Source organism: Haliotis rufescens, unplaced genomic scaffold (assembly GCF_023055435.1).
Source record: "Haliotis rufescens isolate VD_foot unplaced genomic scaffold, xgHalRufe1.0.p SCAF_3, whole genome shotgun sequence".
NCBI classification, from domain to species: Eukaryota; Metazoa; Mollusca; class Gastropoda; order Lepetellida; family Haliotidae; genus Haliotis; species Haliotis rufescens.
Window position 1 is genome coordinate 40,727,399 of NW_025964001.1, and position 21,006 is coordinate 40,748,404.

The 21,006-nt window shown below is 39.7% G+C and overlaps 1 protein-coding gene across 3 annotated transcripts in view; it reads left to right on the top strand.

Moving 5' to 3' along the window:
• Positions 1-21,006, top strand: part of LOC124122843 (girdin-like) — a 94,349-nt gene that overhangs the window by 11,376 nt on the left and 61,967 nt on the right. For all 3 annotated transcript variants that reach the window (XM_046485990.2, XM_046486000.2, XM_046486009.2), the window contains exon 3: positions 6,525-6,633. In XM_046485990.2, the coding sequence (XP_046341946.1) occupies positions 6,525-6,633 (109 nt within the window). The remainder of the gene's footprint in view (positions 1-6,524; positions 6,634-21,006) is intronic.

The window sequence follows — 21,006 nt, forward strand, 5'->3', positions numbered from 1 at the left end:
ATGATTCTCATAGTGCTCAGATTGCTTTGTGGGATAGGGTCCTGGATTTGAGGATGTCATACAGTTTTCCTGTAGGACAAGCACTTGTACGAACATTGGGTATATACTATAAGGACATGGTGTGCCTAATCAGGGTGTTCCTTAATCTGTCATACAGACCCTGAAACATATATATCCAATACAGCCCATGCAAGTCTATAATGTTTGGCAAGTCTAGATTACTGCTGTTTAAGGAGTTGAATAAAAATATGTCCTATGTTGAAAGAGGGACCTACAAATTATCCCCCATTACTAGACTAACATCTAGTCTCTAAAATGAAAATATATTACAGAAACAAATGTTGTTAAAACTTAATAAAATATGATGAAAGGACCCCAGAGAATCTCTTCATTTTCAACTCCTGAAACTGCAGTAATCTAGACTTGCCAAATATTATAGACTTGCATTGGTTGTGTTGGATATATTTGTTTCAGGGACAGAGTAATGAGATTATAAGTACTGCAGTATCAGTATCTGAAAATGAAAGTCTCTGGGCTCCTTTTTATTATATTTTATAACTATAAGTTAACTGGGTTTTTTCTGTAAACTACATGTTAGTCTAGCTGTTCCTCTGCTCAACAAAGCCAGGTCACCAGTTGGTTTGTGGAGGACTGGTCACCTCACTTGACCCCTGGGGTGTAGTGACCCCGCTTTGTACTGAATTTGGACTTTTGAAGTTTCCAAATTCAAGTGGTCCTTGAGATTAAGACCAGCTGCAAGAACATATGTTAAGTAAATAGTTTGATTTGGAGCCTTCCTGCTTTAGACAGTCCTAGGAATTCCAGTTCAGAGGTTTTGTTGGCGTCTACAACCTGGTCTTGGCCATTGTTGGATCTTTTGATGCCTCAGTGTAGCGCCTGCTTATCTGGCTGCATATCCACCTGTTCCTCAGGGCACACAAGCACACACATCCATTAGAGGTGCACAGTATCACCAGTATACCACGATTTGAAATGCTAATGAATACTTATCACAATACATTTGTGAAATAATGGCAAATTGCGTTTTTCAAAGCCAGATATATTTTTTCTTGTTGGAAATGTTTACATATTTAGTGACAAGTCGAATTGAAATTTTCAAATTCAGAAATTAGAAAGCGATTGCTGTTATCGAAAAAGCGAAACTATTTTCAACCACCTTCCTGCGTATAATATGTCTAATACACATGCATTGTGACCACAGGAACAACGAAGTTTTAAAAAATGTGGGCTGTTTTATTTAGCATGTTTAGATTCATAGCTAATTACAGATATAAGAAAGCATGTAATATTTGATAAATATCACAATACATGAATCCTTATATTGCAGTACTAAAGTCGGGCCAATACCCATCACTTTCATTCATACACACACCTGCACAGACACATTTCCCATACACATCACCTCCTCGTGCTCCCTGTGTCTGCTGAAGCAGCAACTTTGACTCCCGCCATCTGGTTCTAGTTTTGATAGTTTATGCCTGTTTTACAAACAAAACAAAGTAATGTCTCCTCCAGGTATTTAGGGAGATATTTCAGCCATGAAGTCTCCAGATCAAACTGTAGGAAGAGCCGTGTACAGATGGCATCAATTAGGTTTGGAAGAAGACTAAACAGAACTGAAGGGGCTACTGGTCAGTTCCCTTCAAGAGATGATAATGGACGTTTACATACTTGCAAACATTACTTACATGTCGGCCTATCAGTTGGCTTCAAGAGGAATCGAGGCCCATTACCATGGATCTGACCATTGCTGTGATGTCTGCTAATGCTCCTTGAGGCTTTAATGGGTTTAACCCTGATGGTGACTGTTGGGATTAGGTCTTCTTGGGATTAATGGGAGCTTTGAGCTTTGATTAGAGTCTCAGGTGACCAATACAGATGGACTGTCAGATTCATTCTGGTAAATACTGGTATTGCTTTTGAAGACAGTTTATCCTTGAGACTGACCATGCAGTAAAAAGCAATGCATACATCTGTCTTTGTCAGGGTTTTACACAACTCAGAAATGTGCGTCCAGTATACACAGATTTATAGAATAGACACCGAAAGAAAATGTTACGTCCCAAGGGACACAATAATATTCATTGAACCAAATTCTTGACAAGAAATGCAAAGGTCCTTTAAAGTACGTACCAAATCTTACAGTAAAGTACACTGAACCATTTCATTTCTTTACAGGACCTTCATATTTCCTGTAGGGGGCACAGGTGGCCCAGTGGTCTAAGGCACCACAATTCGCTGCGCAGAGTTGCGTCCCTTGGGCACGCCAGAAGCCTATGATCCTGGCTTCGAATCCCGGTTCGCCCCGATTATGTTTCTAGGTTTGTCAGCACCATACCTGTGCTCGTGGTTTTCACCCAAGTGGTAAACGTCCCAGACCTGCATCACTTCGGGCTTTCCTCCCACATTAAGCTGACATGCCGTGATATAACTGGAATAGTGTTAAAAGCGGCGTTAAACCCAACTCACTCACTCACTCACTCATATTTCCTGTAAGGACCTGTGAAACTAGTTATTGAGGGTCCCCTTGACCCAGCTTTATTCAATAAAACATGTTCAAAACTTTTAATTTCTCTTTGAGTTCCTTGTCTCTATGAAACTGTTTCAGGATATCTTTGCACTGCAATTAGTATGTAGAGCCAGAAGTAGTAGAATCTATAGTTCAGATTGAAAGCATTGGGATTAATAATTGATTAAATTTCAGTCTGAATTGTAATGAATCCTTACTGTTTTGCTTTTTATATTTTCAAATATGTCATTGGATGGTTATAGCTAGCGGAACCAGTCCTGTTTTCACTCCTGATATGTAAGAAGTATACATGTATTTCACAGGCTCAAATTTCTGGAAGATTGAGATTGATTTTCAGAGTACTGGCTTTACTTACCTAAACTAAGCAGGCCCTGTTCACTGTAGACATTACAGTGTAATCAGTACCACTGTCATAACTCATGTACTTTAAGATAGATTTATGAGCATGATAACGCTTAGTGCTGAGAAAGTATTATTAAATAGGGCCTAGGCTGTCTTAATCCTCTTTGTCATATGACAGACTTTTCATGTTGACTGGGCAGGACAATAATCAAGGGCTATGACATATGCATATGGATGTATCAGATCTGAAATATATTTGAGTTTCTTTGAAACATTTCGATCACTCTGCATGTTTTGACCTGTGAAGATCCGGGGTAGAATGGGCCTTCAGCAACCCATGCTTGCCATAAAAGGTGACTATGCTTGTAGGAAGAGGCGACTAACGGGATCTGGTAGTCACTCTTGCTGACTTGGTTGATGCATGACAATTGCGTGGATTGATGCTCGTGATGTCAATCACTGGATTGTCTGGTCCAGACTCGATTATTTACAGACCACTGTGATATAGCTGGAATATTGCTGACTGTGGTGTTAAACAACAAACTGAAATGCATGTTGTGTGATTTGATACTGATGTATCCAACCTGAAATATATTTGAGTTTCATTGAATCATTGTGAGCACTCGGCATGTTTAGCAGGTTGTGTGTTTTTAACCCAGGATTCAAGTGTTGACATTATGGCCATCAAGTGTGAAAGTTCTGACCTTGCATTGTATGGAATTTGTCCTAGACTGCCGGCAGAGCGCTGTTTGACAGACATGACATTATTCTAGTACAGTAACCTTGCTACACCCATGGCACAGTGCTATAACAGGCCATTGTGCAAACTGTACATTATGGGTTTTGTATATATGTTAACATTATGTATTTGAGAAAGTTCTGAGATGTAGATTAACCTAAATTTTATCATTTAGAGATGGAGGACTGTGTGATTACATATAAGAATGAGCCCCTGTCATTTTTCCTCCAGACAATCAGGCCATTTTACCAAATATGTTGATATGCTATGAACCTTGTTGACATTTTGTTTACTGGAAAAAGTATGTTTCGCCAACAACAGAAGTTATGCCAGGTAAAATCACCATCTATTCTTGAAAAGAATATCACGGCAATACTGTTACTGTGGCATTAACCGAACTCACTCACTCCCTCAGATGGTCATGTTATGGCTAAAATATTGCCGATGTGACTTTAAATATTAACTCACTCACTCACTCAGATAAATACTGCCTATAATATGGAGTTATTCCCTGCATAACGTTTCCCAAGTGTAGATTTATGATAGTGTTTATCAAGCAGCAGTAAAACAATCCAGCCCGAAGTGTATGTAATTGATTTACCATTGTGTTGTGTGAAGATCCTATCAAGGAGCTGTGAATGAAGATATGAAGGCACTACACACAATGGACCAAAGTACAAGCACTCTCAAGCCCTGATGTGTCACTGAAATACACACGATGTACAACCCTCTTGTTTACACAATACTGTACAAAATTTGGTCAGTTACTCACCTTCGAATGTGTATATGTGTGATGTAACCATGGAAACATCGTGTAAACACAATAGTCTTTGAAATTCTTTATTTACATGTGTAGTGCCCACTTAGTTTGAAAACAAAATGGACATTGATAAAGCAACTCTGACGTAGGTATTGGGTTTCAGGTAAATGGCGATTTGTTCCGGCTGTGAGGTTCCGTTACACGTAACGGGCAGAAACATGGTTACATAGTCCGCCTTGATAGGAGTGCCGCCTATCGGTACAGATAACCAGGGGTAAATTATAGTTCTGTATCTTTGGGAGTGAGTAATCGTGTTGTAAGTACTTGGGCGTGTGTCACGATGCTGTTGTATGACGTGGAGCAGAACGGGAGATGAAGACCTGATTCAAGGCTTGTTGATGACATTCACCACAGAAAACATCCATGGGTTCAGTCAAGTGTGGTGTCACAGAGTTGTGAACGAGCAACACTTATCATTATATGATAACAGTATAATACCACACGCGAGATTGTTGATGAATTCAACACACAGATGTACTGCTCAGAAGTTAAAGATCGTTCACAATTGGAAGGTTTTGTGTTGCAATAACCACCAACCATGATTAACTAGGGTCGTAAGGGTAAAAACGGGTGTTCTTAAGCTTCCTTTGAATAGTATATATCCCAATTATGTTTCACTTGACATGATGCAATGAAGTCGGAATATTTATGTATATTGTGTCTCACAAAATTGTGAAGTTTTGACAGTAAAAATGTTAATGCCCTTAAGTTGATGAGTCAAGAGCTGCTGTATACATTAAGCTGTTTTTAAGTTAAAACATCAGCATTCCTTCACAAAAGCCCTGTGACTGTATGGATTCTGGAGCAGGTCACCAGTAACTCATGTTTTTTAGGATGTAGATGAGGGGTGGTTAAAATGGCTGACTCATCATATTCCCATGATGTCACAAGGAATGTTCCCTGGCTGTTAGTTTTTTTCTCTGATTCAGACATACGTGACGCTTGCCAGGGTATATGTGTAATCACACACATGATAAAACCACTCAAAAAGATAAGATGTTTCATACACTTGACTTCTTCGAGAAAATTACCAATGAAGTAGTTCATGCTTTTTGTTCACGTTTAGAATGAGTTATCAGACCACCTCTAGACACTTATCACCGTCTAGCATAGTTCCACATCCAGGCTAGTACCTCACCTATAGAAATGGTTCAAGAAATAATGTTTTATGAAGACATGTCGTGTGAATCCACTATTTGATGTATGACAACTTAACTGACAGGTCTCAAGTAGGTAGGAGTGCCTGGCTTACGTTGACAACTGATCAGGGCATTTTGTGGACATGTTGCAAGTTCTCGTTATTCTTGACAGCATATACAACGTTTGCTACAAACTGCACAACACATCAAGATACATAGCTGTTGAATATAATGTTTAAACAAACTACAAAAACCAAAATGCAGATAACTGACTGATCACACTGATAGTCGGACATCAGGAGACACTTCCAAAATGCCAGATGTAAGTCAGTGGTTTCTGCTTCAGACTTTGTAATTGTATAAACTTTAATTAACTTCAACTTTTGTTCAGCTCATTCATTCCATTGAAGAGTTTTTTGTACACTGTGGGACCTTTGCACTTAATCAGAAGTTTAAAGTTTGAATGTTCCACAATAGTGGTGATAATATCATTCGTATGCTACTCAACATTTACTAAGGACCAAAATCATCTTCGAGGTGTGGTCCTTAGTAAATGTTGAGTACCCGGTAGGATATTGCAATATGGCTGTTATTGAACCATCACATCACAATCATGATATTGCGATCATTATGATACTCCAACATCCATGACCGTAATGGAATAATTAAATATTCAGATAGTCTCAGCTTATCCCCGTGGGAATTCTGGATTAGACAGGTCCCCAGTAACCCATGCTGGTTATAAAGCGGACCAAGTGGATAGATGACCTTGTCGGTTCCCTGATTGATGAGGACGTTTCTAATGATATCAACCACTGATTTGTCTGACCCAGACTTTATTATTTACAGGCCACTGTGGTGATAGGCTAAATATTGCTGCATAATAATGGAGACTTTTTTAATATGATTTTGAGATATGGTTTTGTGTTTCAGTGACCCTCGACCTGCGTACCAGAATTTACATAGGGTAGTGGATGACGACGCCTCTATTCGACAACTCAACTGGGATCTGCTCATCAAGAACATCCGCGCTTACTATCTGGTGAGTCTTTCTTGTTGGGTTTGTGTCACACAGACTTAGTAATGTCCCAAAATGGACAGACACAGAAGAGGTCAGGTTAGAAACAACTGGACATTGCTTCCAAAGAGATGTCAATGCTCTATACATTGTAAGTGGTTATGTCAAGAAAACTGCTTCCTATCATTGTTAGCATGTAAAAGTGTATCATATGATTCAAAGACTGATTGGTTTTAATTAGAATTTCAATTGGATTATTCTTGCTGAAATTCACATACAAAGCCAGTCAGTGTTGTGTGGGAGTTAAAGCTTTGTGTTATACCAGTTATGTCTCCTCCATGTAGCAGACACATTTTCATGAGACATGGGATGAGGGATTCATCAATGGTTCCTTGATGCCATTTCAATGAACTACTACATTTTGGAAGAAAGATACTAGTCCTTAAACGTTTCACATATCTTGGACTACATGTAACCATGTCAGTTTGTGACTTTAGCCACTTTTCCGAAGCCCAAGTCTCGTAAAATTCTGTTTGGTCTCATAACCTCCCCAATAATAGTCCAGACTAAAATCTACTGAAAATAATGTTGAGAGCCATGTTCAGGCTTATAAGTCGACTCAAAAGACTTTGGCACAGATTGCCATGTCCAACTTAGGCAGCCAACATATTTCTTTGGATGGCATGGTGAATAAGAAATAACAGCAATCATGAGAAGTCAAGAAATATTTGCCAACTCAGCACTTTTTGAAAATGTCTGACAGTGCAAGTGTAGCATCCCAACTGTATTGGTGTCCTCCCTCCCGTCATCCCACATCCTAAGTTGTGTCAACTGTCACGGCAATGATATTTCCCCTGCTCTGTCCTGAACGTTGTCTGAGACATCGACCTGATGTTGGGGATGTTGATATTGAAACCGAAGATGTTCCAGTGGGTTACCATGGGAGTTGTAGATAAAGCGGTGATGCCTGGAGAGGCATTATCTACCTGATGGATCCAGTCAAGGCAGAATGGCTGCCATGGTATCTTATAATTATAATTGATGGGGATCAATAATATACCTGTTTCTTGTGACAATATCATGAATTAATTATGTAGGAACATGATGTTTACACATTCTTGAAGAAATACAAATGGAAGACACTTGATGGGATGTTTTAAGTGTCATTTTATATGTGATAAATGTTTTCTGTCATTTTTTTGTTTTTGTGAGATATTCATGATGAAAGGAAAGCGATGGGAGAATAGACTGACAGTTTATGAAAATATTTTCAATTTTGTCTTTTGTCAAATTGTCTTATAATAGAAAGAAACCATCAGAAACTCTTTTTCAGATATTGATAAAATATAAACCTGATAAATTATAATAGACTTGTTTAGGTTTTTAGGTGGTTTTTTTATACAGGGTCTGTATGAGCTATTAGTTTGACAATAAGTAGAATGTGTCATGGTGGTAATAGCATGGGTTTCTGTTGACTTGAATAATGGTAGTTTTTGACAGGACATTCAGCCGTTTGGCAGCATGATCTGAAGGATGTAGTTTTGTCATAGTATGGTGTTGTCAGGGCAGTCACTGTTTTCCTTTCCCACCAGATAGTGATGACGGGAATGTCAGTCAGTCAGTGGTGCAGATAGCCCAGATAGGTGCTGCAATCATACAGGGAACACTTGTCCAGGGTTATCATTTTATGGGGTCATAATATGCCAAAATTTCTGTCCACGACACTTTGTATCAATATGTCCCTGTTGACGATCTTGTGTCATAAAAGTGTGATATCTGAAGCCCAATAGTGGTGGCATTTCACTCGTCCACCCATGTTGTCTCGAGGGACAAACATGGCTGCCTTGCAGACCCTGGCTCATATTGATGATGCTGTAATTCAAGTGTGGGTAACTTCATATTGGGTGACCCACGCCCAATAAGAGATTATTGTGACAGGTTATTTACAGAACATGTTTTCAGTAGGCAATAAATGCAGGCTCAGTGTCTGTGTTGTAATACAATCTGTACAGGCCAGATGTCGACATTGTATTACAATCTGTACAGGCTAGATGTGAATGTATTATAATCTGTACAGGCTAGATGTGAACATTGTATTACAATCTGTACAGGCTAGATGTGAATGTATTATAATCTGTACAGGCTAGATGTGAATGTATTATAATCTGTATAGGCTAGATGTAAACGTATTACACTATTCAGGCTAGATGTTAATGTGTTACAATCGGTACAGGCTAGATGTGAATGTATTACAATCTGTACAGGCTAGATGTCAATGTATTACAATCTGTACAGGCTAGATGTCAATGTATTACAATCTGTACAGGCTAGATGTAAACGTATTACACTCTGTTCAGGCTAGATGTCAATGTATTACAATCTGTACAGGCTAGATGTGAATGTATTACAATCTGTACAGGCTAGATGTGAATGTATTACAATCTGTACAGGCTAGATGTGAATGTATTACAATCTGTACAGGCTAGATGTGAATGTATTACAATCTGTACAGGCTAGATGTAAACGTATTACACTCTGTTCAGGCTAGATGTCAATGTATTACACTCTGTTCAGGCTAGATGTCAATGTATTACAATCTGTACAGGCTAGATGTGAATGTATTACAATCTGTACAGGCTAGGTGTAAATGTGTTACAATCTGTACAGGCTAGATGTCAATGTATTACAATCTGTACAGGCTAGATGTCAATGTATTACAATCTGTACAGGCTAGATGTCAATGTGTTACAATCTGTACAGGCTAGATGTCAATGTATTACAATCTGTACAGGCTAGATGTAAACGTATTACACTCTATTCAGGCTAGATGTCAATGTATTCCCTTCTGTGTAGGCTCAATGTCTCTGTTGTTATCATCCTTCAAAGCTGACAACAATATGCTATGATGTAGTATATGCATGCTACCAGGTGTCAAATCTAGCACAACAATCGCTTCAAGACCGGGTGTCACTACAACCTGTTCAGGCTAGGTGTAAACATCCTACCAAATGTAATGGCCTGTTTTGCATCTTGCCTGAACTCTGATCCACTAAGAATGGAGGCCTGTATGGAGGGTCAGCTTTGACAGGCAAGTAATAAGGGGGATATTGAATGCCCTGTATGAATGGTGAACCAGTGCAGGGCTTTAATCCTGTTATTGATTGTGTTATGGGACTGTTGGGCTGGGAGTCGTATAGCAATGGGAGCTGGTCAGGGTTGAAATAAAGCATTTAAACATGGGCATAAACGTCTGCTGTCTCAAGCATACATTATAGTCCGTGACTAGCAGACTCATTTTGACCAACTTAGACCAATCATTATATATGTGCAAATTATTATCGTAATGCTTGTACGTTACAATAAATTTTCTTCGGGTTCGAGTGATTTCTAATATGCACTTGTTGGTGTGCTTACCGGGCTAAAGTGTGTCACATGTCCCTTAGTTCAAAAGTTCAGTTACAACAAGTGGGACAAAGCACTTTTGTGCATTATTCACTGGTGAGTTCATGTAGTGAGTTCATGCATTTGATCAGTAAACAAAACACTGTAATAAAATACCCAGGTGGCAAGCTGGACAAGTTACATTGGGTAACTTACTCTGTGTTTTACTATTGGGTTTTAAAATGTTTTTGGGTTGTAGGGTAATTACTTTATGGTGATTTAATTTTCATATTTTAATGAAGTTTGTAGCTTTTGTCTAGCTCTGAATAAAAAAATCTCAGTCTGTGCCCAAAATATATTTTGAATTAATATCTATGAGGTGAGGTGAAATTGGGTTTAACATCGGGTCCAAGATTATTGCACTTACATAGCGACATGCATGTACGTGTGTGTGTTTGTGTGGCTGCTTGTACTAGTCCGGACTGATGCCGATTTATAGTGCTAGCTCACTGAGATACCATGCCGCAGTTGAACATGAATACCCCATTCAGACACAGTATACTGACTTCGAGCTGACCAGTCCTTGTTTTAGCCCCTTAATGCCGAGCCCCAGACAGGATAAGAAGCACCATCTTTTAATGTCTTTTGGTATGACACGGCCGGGGATCAAACAATTAGATACACGGGTGGGTCTAGGCCTGATAGACTTGACAAATCTTGTCATTTATAATTTCTAATCAATTACATGATACAGAACATGCAGAATGGAGCATCTGTTATCCCAATGTATTATTCAGTAGTCTGTGGTGTGTATCTTGTCAGAGACATAAGCTAGCTTTCCGTTAGGTAGTGAGTGCTTATCCTGTGGAGTGACAGATAATCTGTCTAGTCCAATTAGATTGGGTCCGGCCCATCTGTAAGAGGAATATTATGTGTCCTAGGTACACTGTCACAACGTGTGCAGGCAGGTGACTGGGTGTGGGCGACGTCATATCATCTACAGATTGCAGTGAGATTTACTGCTCAGTGTTTATGTTATCAATTGCATTGACCCATGGGAATTCTGGGTAAGAATATAGGTGCCCAGCAACCTAAGTTTTCGTAAGAGTTGAGTAAATTGTCAGGCTCAGTGAGTCGGTTTATGCATGTCATCAAGCTTTCATAAGAGTTGAGTAAATTGTCAGGCTCAGTGAGACGGTTTATGCATGTCATCAAGCTTTCGTAAGAGTTGAGTAAATTGTCAGGCTCAGTGAGTCGGTTTATGCATGTCATCAAGCTTTCGTAAGAGTTGAGTAAATTGTCAGGCTCAGTGAGTCGGTTTATGCATGTCATCAAGCTTTCGTAAGAGTTGAATAAATTGTCAGGCTCAGTGAGTTTGTTGATGCATGGCATCATATCCAGATTGGGTGGATCCGTGCTCATGTTGCCATCCACTGGATTAACTGGTCCAGACTTGATTATTTGCAGACTGCCTCATATAGCAGAGTGCGGCATTGAACAACAAACAAATACCATCTAGTCTTGTAGTAGTACCACACCTAGCCTATATAAGTGATTCAAGAGATAAAGAATTATGAAGACATGTCATGTCAATTCACAATTCACAAATTATTTGTGATGTTAAACAACAAATAAACACAGCGTATGACCTATGAAGTTTGTCCCTTGAAGGATATGCTACTGTGTAAACAGTGCTGGAATAGTTATTGAAGTGTTTGATTATGTCAATCAACAGAATTATATTTGGTTTTGGATGTACCCTTGTGTTGAAGTTAGTTCCACCTCAACCAGCTTTCTTCCTCAAGTTGCTCCTGAAAAATACCCATAGTCAGCATCGCAATTATCTCCAGCTATGGTCCACACTGTAACTGGAATATCACTGGATTGTTTGGTCCAGACTCAATTATTTACTGACCGCTGTCATATAGCTGGAATATTGCTGAGTGTGGCCTAAAACCACCAACAACAACAGAACAACATGTGGGTTCCGGGTTGTCAGTGTCAACCCTCTCTAATGGTGGTCAATATACACACTGCCTTTAAACATTTATGTCATGTTGTATCTGTGATTGATTGCATTCCTGGGAACTGTTTGAAATACCTTTATTTGACTGGCAAATTTATTCGTGGCAAATACCCCAACTCCATACATCGGACAGGCTCCCTGAGCTAGGTCCGCTGTTTGGGATGTGGGAACCTTATTGGCATGTTCTCTAAACAGGCAGGTTTAATCAGCAGGAGGCAAGACAGGAAGCACCTTCCCAAAATAATAATCATAAAGGAGAAGTCGATTGATATATTCGTGTAATCTGCTGGAATCAGCCAGACAGTGTGGACTGAGGTGTCTATTTTGTATCCTGTCCACAACAGTAAACCAGCCTGATAGTTTATCACTTGTGGCCTATTCATTGCTACAGATACCCAAAGCAGCTCTTTAGGAGAGTAGTATCGCTTTGGACAGTATGTACACAGAATCTTCTTGCTATAGTGATAATCTACAGGTTCTCTAGAAAACTCCCACCGGCAAAGACAGCAAATTGTGAGAGCCCCAGGATGTAGTAGTCCAGATTGTTGATGCACGTCACATTACCGTCTACCTTTGGTTCAGCTTTTCTGTGATCTTGCAGCTTTCAAAGACAATCTACATACAAATGACCAAGGCTTTGTCTCGAATAGGCGTTCCCACAGGTAGTCCGGGTGCCCCACAACCCCTGTCGGGAAACTGTTAAGTTTGGGGATTTATTGACCAGCTAAATATACCCTGTTATTGTTGTTAGATTACAGGTAGGTATACTGCCGGAATGTAGGGCTATGGTGAGGATCGGCTTCCATTCTCAGCATATCCAGGGTAAACTGAAGTACCGTGGTTCAGGACTTGTCCAGAGATCTTCATTTGGCCCGTTGTTGTGTTCAGGATTATAAGATTATCTCAGCTTAAATCTGCAACCATGGGACTTCCCCTGTTGTGACTGACTTGTCAGGGTCATTTGTCACAATGGCCTCCCAGTGAATACAAGAAAGGGCAATATATTTTAGGCCTTGATTCCTTCTTTATGAATGACTTTATCAGTTGTCAAATGTCAGTTTTCCCAATGTTATGTGAAGGGACCATTATTGATAACAACATGGCCTCTTTATGACCTGCTGGTGGTAGATATGGCGAGATACTGTGTATCTCCAGGCCTTTGTTGTGATCAGATAGTTCACAGATAGCCCAGATAGTCATCTGTTTGTTTTGAGAGGTATGTTATGTGATTACCTTCATCAGATGATATTGGAGGATGAATGCAGATACTGCTGAAGATTTCCATAACATGCGCTCATGCAGCGCTCAGACTCTGCCTGGTGTATAAATATTTTGTCTGACACTGTTGTGTGGAGATGACTATGGCCTGTCAGTCAGTCGCATGCTGTCACTCTTAAACAGTCTTAGATGTGACACGAGAGCCGCTCATGAAAACATTTCCCTCATTAATCAAGGTTAGGGGCGATCATCTCAATACACTGCATGTAACACAAGACTTGTTTCCTGTTGTCCAGGGATTATGAACATGATGAATCTAAGTGCCCGTGGCAAAGGTTTTCTATGGATAGATGTTTTTAATTTATTGCTTGTCAATATGATATCATTTGGGCAAGTTGTCTTCATTATAGAAAGGCTATGGAGAATTTAAGTGATACACAAAAACTTTCTCCAAAGGAGGAGATAGGATAAGGGCCCTTTTTGGACCACTGGAAATGTCAAATTTCAAAGAAGCAGAAAACTTTGACATATTGCCGAATTGGCTTAAAAAAATTGGTAACTGACCCTTTTTTCTTTCATGCACTAGCAAGTGTTCAGACTTCTGACATGGGCAAGCACACAAATATGACTGAAATGAGTAAAAATGGTAAGTTTCTTGAACTTCAAATGAAAATTCAAGTATAAGCAAGGTGTGACTGAAGACATATGATTTAACATAATATGCTTGCTATGTTTTCATGTATGGCTCCGATGATAATTAGTTTGGGTCAAACTTAGAAAAACGACCGTTTGGACCAAAAATATTCCTTACCTCGGCATTTTGTAATACTATTGTCGTTAAGCAAACATGCAGTTATTAGTATTCATATGAACACATCTGATACCAGTCTTAACAATTTTTAAAGGTCTTGCTCAATTCTTCAATTAAGCAGATCCTGTGGACCAAAAAGGACCTTATCCTACATTCACATGGGTGAACATCTTAAGATCTGTGTCACTTTCGGCTTTCCTTTCACATTAGGCTGACACTTGTAATATAACTGGAATACTGTTTAAAGCAGTGTTAACCCTACTCACTCACTCACTCACTTGAGTGTGTGAGTTAGGTTTAACGCCGCTTTTAACATTATTCCAGTTATATCGCGGCGTGTCAGCTTAATGTGGGAGGAAAGCCCGAAGTGATGCAGGTCTCAGACGTTTACCACTTCGGTGAAACCCACAAGCACGGGTATGGTGCTGACAAACCTAGAAACATAATCGGGGCGAACCGGGATTCGAACCCACAATCATAGGTTTCTGGCGTGCCCAAGGGACGCCATTCTGCACAGCGAATCGCGGCGCCTTAGACGACTGGGCCACCCGTGCCCCCCACTCACTTGAGGAATCGAAACAGAACCTGAAGCAGACAGAAGTATATATGTATAGGTGATAGTGGCGAAAATGCTTAGATTAATTACATTTGAGGCTGATGAATATCTTTATTGAGTTCTGAAAGATCGATGTGTCCACAATTGATATGGTTTGCATTCCAGCACTCAGGTTGCAGCACTACTGCACAGGTCACATTTTACAGCATGGAAGGCCTTTGTTGTAGGAGAGGTTCAATATGTTAATCATTGATACATCAACTGTTCCGCTCCACACATGTTACCTCTGGAAAGTGCTTAGCCTTGTAATGTTTAATACAGTATCATGCTATTATGTTAAGAGCAAGTTTGGTTCGTGTCAGTGTGTCAATCACCTGTTGAAATTCACTGTTGACACAGTGCCGTGCTCCATTGTTGGTCTTCTGAAATCTTAAATGGCATGTGAAGAAAAAGGCACTGAGCAAATCAATCTCCATTATCCAATATTTACAATGAAAACACATTATTATTGTAATGGTAGAGTAAATTTTAGAGCAGCCTTTTGTTGAGATAAAAAAAAACACTTTTTATGAAGGCACATGTTCTTACTTAACTGCATGTTTAATGGTACCAAAATTAGTTTGTTATTCTGATTATTTGATTATCCTTGATGTTGTTAACAAACATATTATGAATGCATCCTTATGCACTATGTCAGTGTCCTGAAAAAACTTCCAGCTGGTAATTTTCTGTCAGACAGTCTGGTTTTTTTCTCCACCTGCCCACTGTCTGGCAGATAGTTTTAAGACTACTTATGTTTTCAGTTTTATTATAACTACTCGTAGATTTTCAAGTAATTGTTTGCATTATTTCAGCAGAATCAAGGCGCAATTTGTCTCTTATTTTTTCGCAATTTTTCAATATTTATTATGGCTGAATGCTGGCAGGTAACTTTGAAGATCGGCAGGCATCATTTATGGGTCACCTGCCTGACTGTCTTGTTGGGTTTTAAAGTTATTTCAAACACTGTAACATGTGCATGCATAGAGTCCCCAGGGGTATTTCAGGACAAAGTATTCACCATACTTGTTTTTGAGAAGGATGAGGAATAGATGGTTGCACTGTGTGACCTTGTTGACTGTGTGGCACAGAACTCGGGTAGAAATAGGCACTAGCCCGCTTGCCTGACTCAGTTCGTCTAATGTGAAAATATATCCCCAGCCCTAGTATAATTTCAGGGGTTTTAGGTGTCATGTCGTCACTAATCGGTTGAATGTTTTCTTTGATAGGCAGTTGATATGTTTTAAGTTAATTTCTTCCTCTGACTGACAATGGCATTGATTGTTGCTCATGTTATCAGTCACTGGTTTGTCTGGCCAAGACTTGATTATTTGCTAGCCAACATGATATCAGACAAATACATATGTGTCTCTAGCCGGATCATGTATTTTGGCATTATTTTCAGTGGACTTTTGTCTTACCAAATGGACTAGAGTAAACTGATCTTACCAGACCAGAAGAAAATTTAATTTTGATAGACTCTGGACTAGACTAGGCTTTGGACAAGTAGTTAAAATGCAGACTGTGATTGTTTGAAATGTTTACTTCATTATTCATCATTCACTCACTTACAATGTCGACCCGTGAAGATCCAGGGTAGAATAGGTCTTCAGCAACCCATGCTTGCCATAAATTATCGTAAAAGGCGACTAACGGGATCGAGTGGTTAGGCTCGCTGACTTGGTTGATGCATGTCATCATATCCCAACTGCGTGGATTGATGCTCATGATGTCAATCACTGGATTGTCTGATCCAGACTCGATTATTTACAGACCGCCGTCATATAGCTGGAATATTGCTGAGTGCGGCGTTAAACAAAAAACAAAACAAAAAAACACTTACAATGTTTATCATTACAGATGAAAGATGTTCTTTTCATAGTCATAATGTAAACATTAGAGGTTGTAAATAAGAGATTAAATGGATCCTGAAACAAACATAGTTAAATGTCTCAAGTAACACAGATGTCCCTTTATTTCTAAGACTGTTTATGATGTTCAAGTAAATCTGAAGCTAATCTGATCATCTGGTAGACATTTCCCATGCATGTATTTACAGTTGTCAGCTGGGTTCAACACTGTTGTATTGCTATTAGTCTTGTATCTGTGCAAGGCGTGGATTGTTAACCGTTGACAGCTGTTGACAACATGTTGTATTGGTGTTGTATCGGCTTACATGATGGTCACACTTAGCCTGACCTCATCTGACCTGATCCAGACCATGTGCAGGCCATTAGTGGAACACCTTCACTGAGGTCTTGCAGGAAGTGATGGTGCGGCTCTGGTGCGGGTGTGAGGAGACCAGCATCCAAGTTCATCACCCTTCTGAAACTTACATCAATTATTGATCTGATTGTTTCTGGATAGAGGACATTGTTTGTCTTGAGACGTCTGAGCACAAATCCTAATTTATTTAAGCTGCTGTAAGGCTTTGGCTGGACAAATGTTTAGTGGTTTTCATCTAAAATAATTAAGTGGGTTTTTTTTAACTTGAACTTCATCAATTGGAAAAATTGTTTTGGACATGGAAAGTGTGGCTCGTTTTGTAAGCCACTGGTTTCCTTGTCAAAGACTTGATTAACTGCAGGCTATCATGATACCACTTGAGTATAATTTACTGCTTTGTAACATCATGCTCCTTTCATTATTTTGGGGTCAGGTGTATATATAGGGGGCACGGTTGGCCCAGTCATCTAAGGCGCCGCGATTCACTGTGCAGAGTTGCATCCCTTGGACACGCCAGAAACCTATGATTGTGGGTTCGAATCCCAGTTCACCCCGAAATGTTTCTAGGTTTGTCAGCACCATACCCGTGCTCGTGGGTTTCACCGAAGTGGTAAACGTCTGAGACCTGCATCCCTTCGGGCTTTCCTCCCACATTAAGCTGACACGCAGCGATATAACTGGAATAATGTTAAAAGCGGCGTTAAACCCAACACACTCACTCACTCACTCACAGATGTTAATGGCAGATACACAATTATTTGTAGTCGTATAGGCTGGATTGCTAAAATGTTAAGGCAGTGGGGCCTTGTGATAAAAGACATGACAAAGATCCAAGTTTAATCCCCAGTGTGTTGGGTTCATTCTAATATCCCCCACCAATATGTGCCTGGAATATTGCTCAAGACATGTAAAACATGACTCAGTTCCTTCTACACTGTTAGAATGGTAGTTGTTTCCACTAAGGTTTCTCGTCACAACTTGAATACCTAACACAAGAGGATTTACATTAGATTGTTTCACACTAAATCCTTGTCAAGTGTGATCGGCCATTGTGAGCGCAGATGGAAAGCCTGCAGTAATGATGGTACTGTGGTGTGATGTTTGAGCTCCATGTTGAACCAGTGTTTCGCCTCTGTGTACCAAACCATGACAAACTCCTGTGTCAACCTTGGTTTCTCTTCTGCCTTGCCCACTGAACCAGCCACTGATAGTGTGTAAACTGGCCACAATGAACATAGCCTGAGAGTGTCCAGTGTCTATAGTTAGATGTTTCCACCTTGTTCACATTTCAGAGTGAGTGAGTGAGTGTGTTGATATATTGCCACAGGCGTATCACAACCTCTGGGAGGAAAGCTAAGAGTGAGACAGGTCGTGCATGTGCAGTCTCTGCTCAAAATGTTTGAGTCATTTTGCCCAAACATGGCTAAAAGTGTAAATTTCTAAAGATTATAATGTTATTTAAAGAATTGCTATCTAAGCTTACTGGTCAAAACAGAATTTAACTAGTCTCAGGCTTTGAACTAGTGGTTAAGGATGTATATCGTTTGGTGAAAAACCATGTGCCAAGGGTGGTGCAGATATACCATTGATCATAACCAGGATTCAAACCCAAGATAAGCGGATCCTGGGAGGGCTGAGGACAGAGAATTTCAGTGGCATGGACATTAAGGCCATCATCCCTGTACTATTGAGGAACATTAAATGGACTGTTTGAGCAAAGACTGATGTCTTCTGAATTGTCCCTCAATGGCCTAATTTCTTGTGATGGGGGAATGTCTGCACTGTCAATGACCGTCAGGATGTGTAAAGTCATGTTATGGCTGTCCACTCTCGCCTACTCAAACAGGCAGAGATCAGGGGAGGATTGTTTTAACATGGCGCTGACCTGACAGATTTCACACCTACATGTCCACAAGGATGTTTGTGATCAGGGGTAAAGTGATGGCTCATATATGTCTATGTATACATCTGACATGTACATGATGGGTTTGAACAATTGTCAGATATGTTGTGAAAACAAAGTGACTACAGGTGAAATAGTCAATTAATTATTATATATTATCTAACTTTATCAGTAGAATCGTAGTATTTCAATGAACACAAACATTAGATTTGCCTTTTGAAACGGATGAATATCTAGGCTGAAATTTCTTCAGTTATCAAATATTTTATTTAAGTTTCACCACACACAGTACCAAGTGAATAATTGTTACAATTGTGATGAAAATAAGAACTGTCTTGGTCAAGTCCCACTTCGAAAAAGAAAACGTGAGGGAAGAAAGTTTCTGACTGCCATCAAAAATGACTAGTAGAGACTTCATGGGCAGAATTGGTCTTCAGCAACCCACGCTTGCCATAAAAGGCAACTATGATTCTCGTAAGAGGCAACTAAAAGGATCGAGTGGTCAGACTCGCTGACTTGGTTTGATGCATGTCATCATATCCCAGTTGCATCACGGATCAATGCCTGGTCCAGACTCAGATTATTTACTGACCACTGTCATATGGGAATATTGCTGAGTGTGGTGATAAACAACAAACAAATAAAACAAAGTAGAGACTTCATATATATTTCTAACTCAGCAGCTTCTGGAAACATTGATTCATGTCACTGTATCCCAGTTGCATGGATCGATGCTCATGATGTCAATCACTGGATTGTCTGGTGCAGGCCCTTCTTTACAGACTTCCGTCATGTAGCTAGAATATTGTTGTTGATTTATGTCTCTCTGAAATCTGTGATACACGGTCAGTACCATTGTTTTCTGTCAAATCCCGCAGATGTCTTTACATGTTGAATACAACTTTCTTCCACATGTAGGGGCAGTCGGGTAGCTTAGTGGTTAACGTGTTCGCTCGTCACGCCGAAGACCTAGGTTCGATTCAAGACATGGGTACAATGTGTGAAGCCCATTTCTGGTGTCCCCCGCCATGATATTGCTGGAATATTGCTAAAAGTGGTGTAAAACCCTACTCACACACTCCTCCACTTGTAGATGAGTTACAGGATGGCAGCATCTCATGGCCTGTGTCTGCCAGTCCCTGAGGACAGGTCACCTCACAACAGCACAAACACTTCTGCCTTGGTGCCAGCATGCCAAACATTGACATCAGGCTCCTGCAAACTTTGACCATGACCAAATTTCATTTCATCTTTGTGTATGTGATGCTGACATAAGGAATGAACATATTTCCTTTAATTTTTTGCATGGTTGAGTTTTGCGAAGAGTCTGTCTTGTGGAGTTAACCAAACTGACCCCAAATATTGTGATAAAAAAAATGAGATATTCAAAGATTTGATGATCCCATACCCATGTGTTGACCATGGACATTTGAACAATTACTTCAAACACTGAGGCTTCTGGTTTGATCAGCTGAAGCAACCCAGTTAACTCAAATGTAGCCTTTGATATTTCTGAGATGACATTTTATAGAAAAGAAATTCACCCTCCATTGACCTTGTACTGAAGCAAAGTTGCCGTTGCAACAATTTGATGGGATCATTTCAGTGTTTTCCCAATAAAGATTTGCATTTGCATTTGCATCAGTGTTCATAATTAAAGGGACCCTGAGGTTTGCTGGATTTACATCTAGGGACCCCTTGTCTTCAATTTTTAAGATCAGGTTTTTGACAATAACTGCTTTTCTTTCATGCTTTATTAAGAACACTGCATACCAAGGTGAGTGTATAGTAGGTCAAGGTAGCATTGAGAGATCACTTGATCAATGGCTTTGATACTCAATGAGTAGATGATTAGAAGTGGAGAGAGTGAGGAGGGTTTGGCACATAAAACGTCAGGAATACATACTGGGACGTCACAATCTGCAATAATGCAGTATGAGATTTATTGTTATTATGATGAGTCGGCGTTGAAAGTTATGATTAAAGTTATTTTTTTATGATTCAGAAGAATGTGTAAAGTCTCTTGGAACTTGTAAGTGTGGTAGTAATGATTTCCTGACATTCCGTTGTGAAGAACCATGCAGGAACTCTTTAAGTCATTGTTATTGATTGCTCCATAGGTTAACCCTGAGTGCATGTTTTATGACTGTCGGTATTGATAGGGGATAATGTACACTTCATTACGTGGGTAATTCAACAACATGTCCAATGTTGCAGGAAACTAGCATAATGAACAC